The sequence below is a fragment of the Ictalurus punctatus genome, chromosome 21 (genome assembly GCF_001660625.3).
Source record: "Ictalurus punctatus breed USDA103 chromosome 21, Coco_2.0, whole genome shotgun sequence".
NCBI classification, from domain to species: domain Eukaryota; kingdom Metazoa; phylum Chordata; class Actinopteri; order Siluriformes; family Ictaluridae; genus Ictalurus; species Ictalurus punctatus.
In genome coordinates, this window is record NC_030436.2 from 909,132 (window position 1) to 926,720 (window position 17,589).

At 37.2% G+C, this 17,589-nt stretch overlaps 1 protein-coding gene across 3 annotated transcripts in view; it reads right to left on the bottom strand.

Annotated features, from left to right (window-relative positions):
• Positions 1-394: 394 nt before the first annotated feature.
• The window catches only part of tmem51b (transmembrane protein 51b), a 31,900-nt gene continuing 14,705 nt past the window's right edge, over positions 395-17,589 (bottom strand). For 2 of the 3 annotated variants that reach the window (XM_017451059.3, XM_017451057.3), the window contains exons 2-3: positions 7,180-7,625; positions 395-3,088 (exon numbers count right to left, since the gene is read on the bottom strand). In XM_017451059.3, coding sequence (XP_017306548.1) covers positions 2,656-3,088; positions 7,180-7,562 — 816 coding nt within the window. In that variant the 5' untranslated portion in view covers positions 7,563-7,625 and the 3' untranslated portion in view covers positions 395-2,655. Of the gene's footprint in view, positions 3,089-7,179; positions 7,626-16,831; positions 16,888-17,589 lie in introns of all 3 variants that reach the window. The other variant, XM_017451058.3, reaches the window with a different exon arrangement.

Here is a 17,589-nt window from a genome sequence, read left to right on the forward strand (position 1 = left end):
AAAAATTATAATTGTTGTGTTGTCTGCATTTACCTTACTATATTACATCCCAATAGAGTTTTAAGACTGATGGTATTATTCTTACTCCGTGACCTAGTGAACCAGTATCAGGATGAATTTATTGATAGACTTCAAAGCACTTTGGTAAGTCACTCTGGATAAGGGTGTCTGCCAAATGACAAATGTAAAATGTATGAAAATATAGCACCCTAAATAAACTGTGTTTGCTTTATCATCAACATCACCACCACCAACAACCACCTTTGGTAAACATGTCTTATGTACAGTAATATTTTTATATTTTCTCCAGTCATCAACTATAGAGCACATTAAACATGTAAGTAGGACAGTTCCAATTATTGAAAGAAAGATAAAAAAAAAAAAACCCAAAGAATAGGAAAACACCACATTTATTATTACATACAAGACCCAAAACATTGTGAAAATGTTTCTGAAATAAAGGCGGTCACATAAGCCCCCCTACCACACACTGGCACATTAATAACACACATAATGGTCTGTTAATGTATACCCATGCTGCCCCTTTTCCAGTTAATGAACAATTGTCCAAAATACTAATGCCACCAATTAGCATTATGTGAAAGACACCATGCTAATAGCAAATTAACATATTTGTTCAAGCTCATTGTTCAAACAATGAATAATAATAATGACAGACAGGTAGACATCCATAATCCGAGTTTGAGTACAGATGAGATGACGGAGCTCTTTTTGATAATATAATGACGATCACAAATCAGTATGAAATCAGCAACACAATATCAAAGAACATACATCCAAATAAACCCATTTAGTTCCCTCTGAAACTGTTGGAAATGAAAGGTCAATTCACATTTTTTGTGCTATACACAAATTATATTTGGGTTTGCAATCAAAAGATGAATATGAGAAGAGTGTTTAGAATTTCAGCATTTATTTAACGGTATATAGATATGTAGATGTGTTAAACGACATACAAAATGTGCTATGACTTATCAGACCACCCAATTTGTAGGTGAGCAAAAATATTGGAACAGGCGTTTCTTTTGTACCCTGTTTGCTTGTTTAAACAATAAATAGCACTGAACATCTATCTACTCTTGGTTTTAACCTTCAGTTTTACCTGTGAAGACTGCATTTGTTGTTAAAAAGGATAAGCCAACATGATCAGAATGCTGTCTTTTGGAGAAAAGCAAGTCATTTTGAAGCTGAGAACAGAGGGAATATCAAATCAGACACATTGCACAAACATTGGGCATAGCCAATACAACAATTTTAAATGTTTGAAACCACTGGTGTACTGAACAAATGGGTCTGCCATGGAAAACAACAGGAAAACAACATGAACGTGAGAGCTGTGATGAAAACCCAAAAACAGTCAGTGACATCACCAGCAACCACCACAGGGCAGGGGTAAAGGCATCACAAGCCATGGTTGGAAGAAGACATTGAGAGCAAAAATATAGAGTCCATACCGCAAGATGCAAACCACTCATCAGCAGTAGGAATCAGAAGAACAGAATGAAATTCACAAAGAAACAGAGGTCAGCCACAAAAGTTCTGGAACCAAGATTATCTTCTACCAAAGTCAAGGAAAGGCCAAGGTGTGGAGAAATAAAGAATCTGCTCATGATCTAAAACATACAAGCTCATTGTGAAACATGGTGGAGGTAGTGTCATGGGCTTGGGCTTGCATGGCTGCTTCTGGAACAGGCTCACTAATATTTATGGATGATGAACTCATGATGGTAGCAGCAGAATGAATTCAGAAGTTTACAGGAACATTTTGACTGCCAATTTACAGAGAACTGCATGCAAATTAAAGTTCCTCTCGATTATAGATAATGATCCAAAGCACACTGCCAACTGAACAAAGGACTTTGTCAGGGGGAAAAAAGTGGAATGTTATAGACTCAGCAAGTCAATCACCAGACCTTAACCCAATCAAGCATGCACTTCACTTCCTGAAGAGCAGACCAAAAAGAGAAATGCCCAAAACAACTAAAAGAGGTGGCAGTTAAAGCCTGGAAAGCATCACAAAAGAAAAAACCAACAACTTGGTGATGTCAGTGAGTCACAGACTTTATTATTATTATTATTATTATTATTATTTATTATTATTATTATTATTTATTATTATTATAAATGGATATGCAACCAAAAATTAAGTGTTATTTACTTTATGTAATTTATTTCAAGACTAATCTGTGGCTATACTTTTTCTCACCTAAAAATTGGGTGGTCTGATGCAAAAGGTTTTATGTTTTATGTTGTTTAAACACATTTAGATGTAAATACCAGGAAATAAAAAATTAATCCTCAACTCTCGTCTCATATCAATCTTTTGATCACAAACCAAAATGTCTTTGTGTAGCACAAACAAACGAATAGGCCTTGCCATTTCAATAGTTTCAGAGGGGACTGTAGATAAAAACGCTAACATTTTGTCCTAGAAGAAGCACAGGGCTTGTGGATGATCACATTCAAAAGTAAAATAAAATTTCATACCATTTCACAACTACACCACTTCTTTACAGCAATTCTTTGAAGCAGACCTATACTACCCTATTCTAGACTTAAGCACTGCCAAGTGCAATAACAGCACAGGTGAAGAAAGATATACACCAGGACAGTATTCATACACAGCTCAATCCATCACACTGGTTCTGTGGGGAACTCGGGCACTTTGTCCACGTACTGTGGTGGAGGTGTCAGGGGCTCAATGGTCACTCGTCCTCCCTGTGGTGGGCTCTGAATGTTCATCCGGATATCTTTGACATGGAGCTTTTCTGATTTAATCCTGCGCACACGGAGGGGTCTGAAGATGTTGCTAGCTCGGCTGCTGCTGCGAGCCGGCTTTGCACTGGTTTCATCTGCTGCGGCACTAACGCGAGGAACAGGAGAAGAAGCATTTTGACCGCTCGCAGAACCTGGTCCTTCTCCTTCATTCTCCACTGCAGCAACCAGGTCATCATAAGAAGGTAGCTGTGAGGTACTGTGTTGCAGGTTGCTCTGGCGGATAGGATAACGCCCACTAGTCACAGCTTCATCATAGCTAGGCACATCATAGTTTGGGGTAGGAGCCAAGCTGCAGCAAACACACAGAAGAAGCAGGTCAATCAAACAACTTTATACAAAAATACAGTTCCACTAGTGGTCTGTTTAGAATATGACCTAAAACACTACATAATATTAATAAATATAATTATCAAATATAGTTGCAAGCAGCAATTAAGGGGTGAAACACTAAGAAGGCTCCTAGAGCTAAACAAACATGGCAGGAAGGATCAACTGTAAAATAAAGCAATTTTAGAAATGCGTATGATTTTAGGCAAAATGGTTGAACATTCATAAATACATTCAATTGTTCTATGATTTTATTGTTTATCATTTTTGACCAATAGGTGGCGCTATGACCAAATTGATGTGATGTGGTCAGTGTGGGGTCCCAATGACACACAAAATTTGGTGCCAATATGCCAAAGCCTTGCAGAGATTCAGCCTCTGAATAGTCTTGGTATTATGCCATCAAAATTGTTGATGCGTTATGCAATAACAGTTTAGTATATGAACAAAATCCATACATTTTTGCTGGCATGGTCTGAAGGTGATCTGAATCAAATCTGGTGAAAATCAGGCCAATGCTCTAGAAGCGTTCGAGTTCGAAAAAGAAGGTTTTCAACGAAATTCAAAACAGTGGACAGCAAGTTTGATTGACCATGGCATAACTGGTATCACTGTTCTCAGCATGACTCAAGGAATCTATCAAGACCAGTCATAACAATAGCCAAATGTAATCAAACGTTACTAGCATTTTTTAAATTTGCATTACAGTTTTTGACCGTTTTAAAAAACACTAGGAGGTACAGGTACCAAGTTTGGTCTAAATACACAAATGCACAATGGAAATTTAGCCTCATGTCCATTTTGGCATGCTCAATGTCTTATTTGTTTCCACGTTGTTTGAGAACGGTTTGGTCTATCAAAAAGTTTTGATAAATTTTTGCCAGAATCGTGTGAATACGTCTTTGAATTTCGTGAAAATCAGACAAATGGTCAAGGAGGATTTTGAAAAAGTTTTTAAAGAAATCAAAACAGCAGACAAGAAGTTTGGCCAACTATGCCAAAATTGGTATCTCTGTTCTCAGCATGACCATAAGTCCAGTTTCATTACAACAGGCAAAATTAATCAAAAGCAATTAGCATTTATTAAAATTTCATTATAATTTTTGAAAAGAAGATGGCACTGCGTTGAAACTTTTCGAGTACCTTTAGGGCATGGTGCCAAAGTCACCAACCAAGTTTCGAATGCCAAGGCATTCATAAAAAATAGCATTTTATGTCAAAATTCAAAATGGCTGATGCCCAAAATGGCCAACATGGGAACATTGGGGCTCGTTTCGCTCAAAATGGGTGTACTGAATCTAAAGAGACCAGGTTTGTGATTTTTGGCCAAACCGTTCAGATGTTATAAGCAAAAATGTACATTTTTCATATCTCCTGACCACTAGTTGGCACTATGACTAAACTCTGCCGGTAGCCTCATGTCATGGTTGTGATGACATTTACCAAGTTTTCTCTCAATATGCTAAAGCACTGCGGAGATACAGCCTTGTGTCCAATTTGGCGTGCTCTTCGTCGTATTCATTCACCGGTTTTTCGATAATGGTTGGGTTCATCAAAAAGCTTTTAATAACTTTTTTGCCAGCATAGTCTGAAGACGATGAAAATAGGAAGAACCATGTAGGACGAGTTAAAAAAAAGTAGGTTTTTCAAGCAATTAAAAATGGCGGAAAACTTTCATGATGGAAAATGACATACATTCAAATCAGCTTGAGCCAAGGAATCAGAACGAAACAAGAATTTTGTTTATAGAACTCATGGTTCAAAAGTTATTAACATAAAGGCGTGCAAATTTGGACTGTTGGTGACACTAAAGGGATTGAGTTAGAGGCGCCAAAATTGTTGTAATTAAATGTTCAGGTTCTCCTCTATCAGTGCGCCAACTTTCACTACTTTTTACCATATGGTTCTATAGGCTGCCATAGACTTCTAGAGCGGAAGAAAGATAATAATAATAATAATAATAATAATAAGAAGAAGAAGAAGAATAAGAAGAAGAGGAAGAGGAAGAAGAAGCAGCAGCTTACGACCCTTCGGTGCTTGGCCCCTAAATATAGCTGTAAGCAGCAATTAAGGGGCCCAAGCACTGAAGTGCCTAAATGAGGAGCTAATTAGGCATGATAGGGGGCATCAAGACCAAATGCAAAAAAGAGCAATTTAGACATTTGTATATGATGTAGGCAAAATGGTTGAACATTCATAAATAGAATTAATTATTATATGATTTAACTGATTATCATATTTGATCAATATTGATGTGTTCAGTGTGCAGTTTCAATGACACAAAGATTAATGTCAATATGCCAACGTAGATACATAGAGATTCTCTATCAATGTGCCACGTTTCACAAATTTTTACCATACGGTTCTATGGGCTGCCATAGACTTTCACAGCGGAATAATAACAATAAGAAGAAGAAGAGGAAGAAGAAGAAGACCACTAATGATTACAAGAGGTGCCCACGCACCTTCTGTGCTAAATATAGCTGCAAACAGCAATACTTGGGTAAAGCCAATTATAGGCACCATGAGCAGCAAAAGAAGCTTGGTGACTTTTTTTGGTTAGAGTCCAATAAACAATGTATGAGTTAGAAAAAGTAAACTTTAATATCATAAAAAAAACATTTATTTAAAAAAATAACTAAAAATAGCTACTTACTTAGAAATTTTGTCCAGTATGTGGTACTGTTTTGAAACTGCTCAGATAGCATCTGGGCATAACAGTATCATGCATGGCAGTCAAGTATTACAAGCCAAAAAACCCATTTTTGCTATCTCCTGACCAATAGGGGGCAGTGTGCCAAAAAGCTGCAGTTAACCCTGGGGCCTAAGGGTGATGAAACATGCCAAGTTTTGTCACAATCCCTTTTTGCACGTTCTTCGTCAAATTCATTGAAGTGCCATTTGAAAATGGTATGGTTCATCACATTTTTTCATGAGTGCCTCGAGATGATGCACACCAATTTTTGTGCGAATCAGACAAACGGTCTAGGAGGAGTTCGAAAAAGTAGGTTTTCAAAACACTTAAAAATGGCGGTCAGGAAGTTTGGTCAATTATGACATAATTGGTATCTTTGTTCTCTGCCTGACCCATGGAATCTATCAAGACCAGTCTCATGAAAGAAGGCAAATGGAATCAATAGCTATTAGCATTTTAAAAAAATAGAATTATAATTTTGAGTCTTTGAGTCTCTTCAGAGTATGGTGCCAAAGGCACTTACTGAGGTTCATGGCGATACCCCAAGTTGTTCGTAAAATACAGCATTTTATGTCTAAATTCAAAATGGTCGACAACCAAAAAGGTTGACTTTGTCATATTCTTGGATTTGGTATGCCCCACGGAATCTATTGAGACCAATATGATGTTTTTATAACAAACTGTTCTGAAGTTCTAAGCAAAAACGTGCTTTTATAAAAATGGCAGAAAAATTTTCCTGAAAGAAAATGACATCAATCAAATCGAATGACTGCATAGAGGGCAACATCTTTAGCCAAGGAATCAGAGAAAAAAATTATTTTGTTTCTAGGACGCATGATTAAAAAGTTAACAAATGTGAGTGCAACTTTGGACAATAGGGGTCAAGCCCCAAAGGGCGAATAATAAGAAAACTAATGATTACAATAGGTGCCTACACACCTTCAGTGCTTGGCCCCTAATAAAGCTTCATCATTGGTAATCCCTATAATAATCCTGCAATCCTTCTCTACCTAATGCATGAACTATAGGATCTATGAACATTTGTGGTTACAGCCAACACATTAACTACCCATTATGTCTACCATTTTCATCCTCATACTCTATGTAGAATATATACATTTTGTTGTAACTCACTGAACACACAATATACAGTAGGTGCATACTTAAGTTATACAATTACTGATCCTGCACCTGCACTGAGGACCACCACTGAGCATTTTTTTTTTGGATCTTATATATAATTTGCATTGTTTCTGCTGTAGTAGTTTGTGATTAATTTGATGAATGTTATGTATTCTATTTTGTTTGTAATGATCAATTTGCTCAGTAACCAACTGAAAATGTAGTAAAGAACTCACGTCTCTCCTGCTTCTTCAGGCACACGGTCTGTGTACTGAGTACCAGTGGCTGTTGTCACACTGCTCCGTCTGTGCTTGTTTCTCACTCCGAGGCACACAGCCAATAGCAGCAAGGCCAGTCCAGCCCCAACCAGCACAAAAGCCACAGCTGAGGTCTTCTGCTTGCTATCATTGGGAACAGCATCATGTTGCACACCTGTGTTATTCCAACGCACCTCCGGTGGCACCATGCTCCACAGAATCATGACAACTCCAAGCGCCACCAGGCCCACACCCAGGGCACAGAATGCATACTGAGAGCTTGAGCTGCTGCCCTCACTAGAAGAGGAGTTAGGTCGCACATGGCCCCTGCCTGAGCACAAAGGCTGCCCACTTAAACACATGGCACCACACCACACCCTGCACACCGCAGTCTCAGAGAAGAATGTTTCAGAAACAGTCCAAACCTGGGGAATCGGACAAGTAAATTAGTTCACAGACAAAAAGCAAAGCAAATCTTGCAAACATCTTAATTGTTTCTATCCACAAACGGACATTCTTTTTCATTAAGAAGATTTTTTATAATGATTGTATGATAAAGATATGATAAAATGGGATGGCTTATAAATATGCTTGTAGAAAATCAAGTACTAATATAAAAATACACCATTTCTGTACTGGATGTGTGAATACCACAAGATCATATGGTACTGATGAAGCAGCATATGTAAGAGGTAACTTATTTATCCACTCTGCAGAAACACAGACAGTTTTTTGTTCATTACATACAAGAAGGCTAAATTTTTGCTAATTTTTTTTACAACTCCACAGATTTTATATTACCATTCATTTAATTAGTTAAGTCAATTAATGAGTTAAGTCTTTATTTCCATAAGTGGTCATTACAAAAGTAATAGCCAAGAGACAGATTTATTTCAGCTTTTATTTACCATATCAGATTTTCATGGGGGTCAAATGTTTACATACAGTTCATCAGTATTTGTTGGCATTGCCTTTTATTTATTTATTTATTTATTTTTACTTTTGTGGTAGCCCACAAAACACTTAGGAGTAACCTTCCTCAAGATTCTCACATTACATTACCACAATTTTGTCAGACGTTTGTCCTGACAGAACTGGTGTACCTCAGTCAGGTTTGTAAGCCTCGTGGGTCATACATGCATTTTTCAGTTCAATCCACAAATTTTCTCTGGGATTCCACTTTATACCAGAATATTCTTGAGACAAATGTGAGGCCATCTATCCAGCAGCTTAAGCAGGGCTGAAAGTGGATGCAATGGTACAATGATCCCAAAGAAAGCAGCCAAATTACATCTGAATGTCAATCAAGGTGTTGGAAAAATCAAGGTCTTGGAATGGCCAATTCAAAGTCCAGACCTCAAGCCTATTGAAACGCTGTGGAGGGTTCTTAAGAGTTGTGCATAAATGAATGCCCTTCAATCAACAAAGAACTTAAGCAATGTTGTAAAGAAGATTGGGCCAATTTCTCCAAAACGATGTGAGACTGAAACTCTTACAGAAGACATTTACTTCAAGTTATTGTTGCTAAAGATGCTTCTAAATGTTACTGTATTATAGGTTGCCCCCCCGGTTTCTGAATTTTGGTTTACACATTGATATCTGTTGCGTTTTTTGTTGTCACCTGAGACTATTTGTTTGTTTATAGAAGTTGGTGAGGACCACACAGTTGTTATTTAGGCCCTAATAAATAAAAAACATTAGTACACCCTCCTTCAATTCTTTCTTTTTCCCCCATGACTGTAGTTCATATGATGCCATGACCAAAGGCATTCTATAAGGAACACGTTATAATCTATTATTATAATCTATTCTTTTCTATTACTCTATTCTACCTTCAGAAAATTGTCCTTTATATACAGCAACATATTCTGATATGCAAACTACCATGATGATTCAGTGAACAAGCAAATTATTGTATGACTAATTGTATGACTATCACCTTTTAAGTTCTAGCATGCATTAGTTACTTTCCCCTAAGAAGATTCGGCCACCAGAAGCAAACGTACATCCTGCTTTCTTTCCCTTTCCTTTTATTCAAGTTTGGTATGACTGCTGTTTTGGCTGAAAAAGCCAACTACAAGGTATGGCCTGATGCACTAGACACAATACAAGACATAACCTGATACAGGATTTATGAGACAATATTGACAAGACAATACTGAAACAAGTATGACAAATATTTTGTAACAAAAACTAAAACCACTGCAATATCAATACATTGTATTTTTAGAAAAGCAGACTGATTTGAGAAGGGGCTAATTTTCTGGAGACAACCATGGCCTTGCACTTGCTTGGTTCAAATGTTACCTTCCATTTGTCAGCCCAGTCCTTGATCCTCATTAAGTAGGCATTCAGACTTGTCTGTACCTGCTGTAGGTCTTTAACAGATGTGATCAGTGCAAACAGGGTAGACTCGTCAGCATATATGAATAGCTGGTTTTCGCACACCTTTAACAAGTCATTGATGAAAACTGAGAATAGCAGAGGGTGTAGGATAGAGCATTCCCATGCTGTCCAGCATCAAGTAATCCATCTTACTTTTGTGTCAGTTTTTCAACGCAACATTGGATTGGATCATCATGATCCACACCTTTCAAGATTACCAAAACCAGATTACCAGTGCTCTAAATCAAACTACATATCACAATGTAGGCTATCAGTTACGTAAAGAACAACAGGTAGTTTAGGCAACATGTGGTCACTAAGTGTTTTTATTTGAAGATACAAAAAACAGCACAATAAACAATACAAACATCCCCTTCCCACAAACAAATATACATTATTCACAAATACATTGTGAATATTTTGAACACGTTTTAAATCATTAAAATGTCTAAATGTCCAATAGTTCACAAAATAAGAGCGTTCAGATTTCTTCATGTGCTGGAGAGCAATAAGGGATGCAATTGCTAGAAACTACTTTTGACTGGTTGATCTCTGATGATTGTGTCATTGTACTTGATATACAGTGACAAATGACAGTTAAAATTAAAATATATTATTTTTGTTTGATATTGACGACTGTTTGGGGGATTATTTATGGGGACAAAATCTTTTTTCTTTACTGTCCTGAAAGGCATAATTGGTAACCTACTTTATCTACTTTACCACTGTAACAGTTAAACAAATCAAGTGTATAAATAAACGTATATACACTACATGATATAAACATTGTATTATTTGACCAGTTTTAAAGTTTTGTTACATTTTCTTGCTGAAATCCTCCCTGAATCCACCCTTCTGCTAGGATCAGGATAATCCTGATTTTTTTGGATCCCAATCATATTAAAACGTTTGGATCACAAACTGAAGTTTTGATCCAGATCAAAACCAAGATTGGATTACATGATCTAATCTGATTTGAGAATCCTTTTTTTCTTTTGAACAACACATTTTCATAATTAGATACAATCCGATAGTCAAAATCCGATCAGATTAGTTCTGAACAACTAGGCCAAGCAGAGGGCATTCATCAAAGGAATAACAGATAGGAATAACATTCATGAAATTTATCAGTCAGGATTTAGACCTCATCATAGCACATAGCGTTAGTTAAAGTAGTAAATGACCTTCTACTGACCTACGATCAGGGTTGTGTCTCGCTGCTTGTGTTACTCGACCTTAGTGCAGCTTTTGATACTATAGATCACACTATTCTCCTTGATAGATTAGAAAATGTTGTTGGTATTAAGGGAACAGTCCTCTCCTGGCTCAGGTCTTATCTGACCGATCGTTATCAGTTTGTAGATGTAAATGGTGATTTCTACATGCGTACTGAGGTTACTTTTGGGAGTTCCACAGGGTTCTGTTTTAGGCCCACTGCTCTTTACTTTATATATGCTACCCCTAGGTCAAATCATACACAGTTGTATGTTTCAGCGAAGCCAGAGGACAGACAGAAGCTTAGTAAAGTTGAGGATTGTGTAAAGGACATTAGACATTGGATGTTAACTTACTTCCTTCTACTTAATTCTGATAAAACAGAAATACTTTTATTAGGCCCACGTGTAGCTAGAAGTAATCTTTCTGATCACATGGTTACTCTGAATGGACTTTGTTTCATCATGTACAGCAGTTAAAGACCTTGGTGTGATTATTGACTCCAGTCTATCATTTGATGCTCATGTAGATAATATTACTAGGATAGCCTTCTTTCATCTCAAAAATATTTCTAAAATAAGAAACATATTGTCACTACATGATGCGGAAATACTAGTTCATGTATTCGTCACCTCTAGATTAGATTACTGTAATGTCTTACTGTCTGGATGTTCCAGTAGGAATATAAATAAGCTCCAGTTAGTCCAGAATGCAGCTGCTAGAGTCCCAACTAGAACTAGAAGGTACGACCATATCACACCGATATTATCAATACTGCACTGGCTCCCAGTAAAATCTCGCATTAACTATAAAATACTTTTATTAACCTATAAAGCACTAAACGGTCTCGCGCCACAATATCTAAGCGATCTTTTGGTTTTATATGATCCGCCACACCTACTTAGGTCAAAAGATGCAGGCTATCTGACGGTACCTCGAATAGTGAAGGCTACAGCAGGGGGAAGAGCTTTCTCTTATAGAGCCCCACAGTTATGTCTTCCTATTAGTCTTCGGGACTCAGACACAGTCTCAGTGTTTAAGTCTAGGCTTAAAACGTATTTGTTTACTCAAGCCTACCCTGACTAGATTCTGTTCTACTACTTCACAGTCATAATAATCGTTTTTCTCCCTCTCTCCTTTCGCCAAGCCCCACACGATTTTATGGAGATACTAGAGATCCAGATCCTTTCTGCCTCTGGATGGAGCTCAAATCTTCTTTAATTCCAGACTGCTGGGACTACGGCTGCTCCTAACGCCATACAGACTTCATATAAATCCATAATGAACTTTTTCACACTAACTGTTGTTACCCAGATGAGGATGGGTTCCCTTCTGAGTCGGGTTCCTCTCAAGGTTTCTTCCTCTTAAAACATCTTAGGGAGTTTTTCCTCGCCACCGTCGCCACTCAGTGGCTTGCTCAGTTGGGATAAATTCGCACCTTTAATATCTGTATACCATGTTGATATTTCTGTAAAGCTGCTTTGAGACAATGTCTATTGTAAAAAGCGCTATACAAATAAAATTGAATTGAAAAAGGTTTCTCAGAAGACTTCTGATTTGACCTTAGCAGTGATGAACACACTATTGTTTTCCTCAATCACAGGGATGTAATTTTGACTGGACCACCCACTTAGGCTGTTTACAATCTGCCACCACTTTCTGCTGGTAATGTTGCTGTCTTTCTGTTTTCTATTGTAGTTTATTCTATCAAGCTTTTCAGCAATGATGTAGTTGCACCTTGCTTGTTGAAACATTTCTTTGGTTGAATAGTTAATCATCACCTACTGGCAGCCTGGTTGCAATAGTCACCAAACCAGGCTTTGTCACTAGGCTTCTTGGCAATTGCTTTGCTTGGAATGAAGAGGTCCATAACCTCCAGGAATGTAAGTGTGACATCACTGCAAACCTTCTCTTATTTGGACAGTGACACAATTTTCAGAATTGTGCCTCTGTATACCACCACAATGGATTTGAAATTAAGCAATCAAGATGTGACTGAAGTATAGACTTTCAGCTTTAATGCAATAGATTTCATTAACTGTTTAGGAATTATTTGAGTCTTTTTTATTATTTATATATATATATATATATATATATATATATATATATATATATATATATATATATATATATATATATATATATAGAGAGAGAGAGAGAGAGAGAGAGAGAGTCAAAAGTGCAGGCCCATTTTCACAGGCTCAAAAGTAACTGGACAGCTGACTGATACAGCAAATAGTTTCATGGCCAGGTGAGGCCCGTTTCCTCATTATTTCATGACAAATTAAGGAAATAGAAGGTCTGGAGTTTATTACATGTGTTGATTTGGTAACTGATTTGGTCACTGTTCATGGGAACGCTCAATATTCTGTCCAAAGAGGTGCTTATGCACATGAAGCAATCATTAGGCTGAATCATTAGACCCATCAGAGGGATAGAGAAACTTCAGGACTGGCCAAATCAACAATTTGGTACATTCTTTAAAAATAATATATACTACTACTACTAATAATAATAATAATAATAATAATAATAATAATATTATATACACACACATTTTATATATATATATATATATATATATATATATATATATATATATATATATATATATATATATACACACACACACACACACACATATATATATACACACACACACACACACACATACAAGAGAGAGAGAGAAAGAGAATACATTGGGGAGCTCAGCAACCTCAAAAGGCCTGGAACACTATGAAAGACAAGTAAAGTAAATGAATGCAGAATTCTTTCTTTGAATTTTAAAGAAAAACACCTTCACAACAACTAGCCAAGTCAGGAACACTCTGGATGAGGTAGGCATATCACTGTCAAAGTCTACAATCAACTGGCACCTTCATGATTATAAATACAGATAGTTTACCTCAAGATGCAAACCACTGGTAACACTGATGAACAGAAAGGCCAAATTAGACTTGGCTGAAAAACTTCTATAAAAAAAAATAATAATAAAAAATAAATAAATAAAAAAGCTTGACCAGTTCTGATGCAAGATTAACTTGTACTTAAAATGATTGGAAGAGAAGAGCATGGAGAAGGAAAGAAAGGGCTTGTGATCCAAAGCATACCACATCATCCACAACATGTGGAGGAAGTGTTATGGCAAGGGCATTGTGAGGGAAATTATTAATTTTTACTTTGTAATAGTTTTGTTCTTGTTCTGTTTCATTCTCATCAGAGGATAATGCTTAAGAAGGCCATGTCATGTCACTGGGTCACTAGTGTTTATTCATGATTTAGAAGTAGCAGGATGAATTCTATAGCATAGAATAGAGATACTTTCTGCTCCAATTCAGTAAAATGCTGCAAAACTAATAGGACGATGCGTCGCAGTACAGATAATGAGTTTTTATTAATCACATACATATGCACAGTGAAATTCTTTCCTTCGCATACCCCAGCATGTTAGGAAGCTGGGGTCAGAGCTCAGGATCAGCCATGATACAGCACCCCTGAAGCAGAAAGGGCTAAGGGCCTTGCTCAAGGGCCCAACAGTGGCAGCTGGGCTTTGAACCCCCGGCCTTCCTATCAGTAACCCAGAGCCCTAGCCACCAAGCCGCCGCCACCAAGCCGCCGCCTCCCGCTAGATAGATAGATAATGACCCAAAACATACTGCGAAGGCAACCTAAGGGCTTCGTAAGGCAAAGATTGCCTTAAATTGTCTTAAAAAGATTGTTCTTAAATGTCCAATGACCTCAACCAAATTGAGCATGCTTTTCACTTAAAAGACAAAACTGAAGGCAGAAAGACCCACAAACAAGCAGTAACTGAAGGCAGCTGTACTAAAGACCTGTTAAAGCATCTCAAAGAAGGAAACTCAGCATTTGGTGATGTACATGGGTTCCAGATTTCTGGTAGTTATTGACTGCAAAGGATTTGCATCCAAGTATTAAAAAATAATCCTAATATTTAGGATTGTTGGTTTGTCCAATTACTTTTGAACCTGTGAAAATGAAGGGACTCTGCAAAAAAGATTCCAAACAATTGAGCTATAATTCCTAAACAATTAATGCAACATTTTTGTTAATCTCCTCAAATTAAAGTTGAAAGTCTACACTTCAATCACATCTTAACTGCTTTATTTCAAATCCATTGTGGTGTTGTACAAGAGGCATAATTACGAAAGTTGTCACTTTCCAAATACTTATAGACCCGTCTGTACAAATGTGAACAGCTGAGTGAGGAAAGATGAACTTTCCTGTGGTATTTTATTTCATAATGAACTGGAATGTCTAGGATTATCATCACTGTAATGTGATCACATGTACCCAGGCTTGCAGAGACTATAACTTTTGCAGAAAGATCTGCAAGAGCTCAATCAAATATCTGGTCTCTAGTATCTAGTTTCCTGTTAAAGGTCAAGACAGCTGGACACCTGCAGGACCAATTGTCTAGCTGCGTCAGTGTTGTGACTTCCAAGCCACTCTTCGTGGTGGACATTAAAGTCACAGATAAGCAGGATGGAGTTGGCCTCATACTCTCAATCTGAAATGGGTCTATGAGTCAAGGTAACATCTTATGACAGAGTTGCAATTTGGTCAATAAACAGCATCAGTCAGAAGTTGTGATTTTCAAAAGTGCATGATTTTAAGGCAATGGTGAACCACATCAGTTTCAAAATCTCGGTCCCTCCTTGGGTCATGGTGAATCCCCATGAACTCCATCCAAAGCAGTAAACAGCAATACCTCCACCAGGTTTATCCTCACGGTCTCGTTGACGGCAGAGATTGTAGCCAGGCATTATGATGCAGTCAGCTAGATCTGGAATGCTAGCATCCTGGAAGGTTCACAGTTGGTTTCTCTACTTGACAAAAGTTGCTGAGTTCGCCAATGTTTTATTGCATGCCACAGATGTTCACCTCTAATATACACAGATCCTTTACTCGTTGTCTATTTTCATGCATTGGCTGATTTATAACAATTCAACCGAGCCTTTTTTTTTTTTTTTTGGATGGGGAACAAAGGGTTACTAGCCCGCAGGCCTCTTGCACACCTGATTTGAAACACCAGTTGACTCATAATAGATCTGGCTCTTTGAGCAAATAGTAAAAGTAAAAACAAAAACAAACAAACAAAACAAACATACAAAAAAATTAAAAAATAAAAACACACCAACTTGCCAAGAAGAGGACGATCAGCGCACTTGCACCCTGATGATCAGGATTTCTAATACAAAATGTAATTTTCCCCAATTATTAACATGTTAAGACAGAAGTACTTATACTAGGACCACATGCAGCCAAAAGTAAGTTTTCTGATTACAGAGAAACTCTGGATGGCTTTTTTGCAGCAGTAAAAGACATTGTTGTGATTATTGACTCCAGTCTTACATTTGAAGCTCATGTAGATAATATTACTAGGTTAGCCTTCTTCATCTCAAAAATATTGCATAAATAAGAAATGTCACTATTCAATGCACAAAAACTAGTTCATACTACTGTAACACAGTAAGGCATTACAATAATCCAACTAACAATCCTCTTTGGTTTGGATTATTGTGATGCCTTACTATCTGGATCTTCCAGTAGGTGCATAAAACAAGCTCCAGTTTGTCCAAAATGCAGCAGCAAGTGTCCTTACTAGAACCAAAAGATATGACCACATGACCCCTATCTTATCCATACTGCATTGGCTCCCAATCAAATTTCGCATTGATTATAAAATACTACTATTGACCTATGAAGCACTGAATAGTCTTGCACCACACTACCCAAGTTAACTTTTATTATCCACCACGCCTACTTTGATAAAAAGGCTATTTGTTGGTACCTCGAACAGTGAAGGCTACAGCAGGGGGCAGAGCATTCTCTTACAAAGTACAACAGTTATGGAACAGCCTTCCAATTAGTGTTCAGGATTTAGATACAGTCTCAGTGTGTAGGTCTAGGCTGAAAACTATTTGTTTAGTCAACCCTTTTGCGAATAACTATTTAATTGTGTAAAGGACTCACAAGCCTAGAATGATGTGGTAGACTGAGTGTGATTTACATCAAGATGAGCACACAGGAGTTGATTTTGATCCCTACTTCAGACCATGGTCAAGGCTGTAGAAACCAGAGTGCACATATTTAGAATTCCTCCATCAGAAGGAAACCTATTGTTATTGTTAGTATTCTTATTATTATTATTATTATTATTATTATTTTCCTCATCTCACTCAAGTGCCCAATAACCCCAGATCTGAATGGTAAAATTTTTTTCAATTTTTGTGCATTGAAAGTACAGGCCATGAGAAACTGCCACACCACAAATGGCTCACATGAGCACTACAGGCCACACACAAAATCTATGAGAATCTCCCACCACCCCATAAGTCCAAAACGTATGAAAATCGGTACACATGCCTTATTTCTCAAGGCGAACAAAAAAGCCTTTGGGACCCAGCAGCGATTGATTTTAGCCTACATTGAAAATTTGCCCAAATCTACAAAAATCTTTTCCTCATGAACCATAGGTCTGATTGACTTGAACTGTGGTACATATGTGTGGGATACATGTCTTTCTATATAATGATAAGTAATAAGGAATCAAATAAAAATTGGCTCAATTAATTACATACTGGTGAATTGACAACTGTTGCATGTCTTTCTCGTGTCCATAAATCACTGGAATATTCGCCTATGGACTTGATCTGTGCCACACAAAGAGAACACTGCAGTATGTTAACATGTGCGATGGCAACAATGATTTTAAAAGGAATATTATTTTATAGGAATTATTTTTTAGGAATATTATTGATAATATCC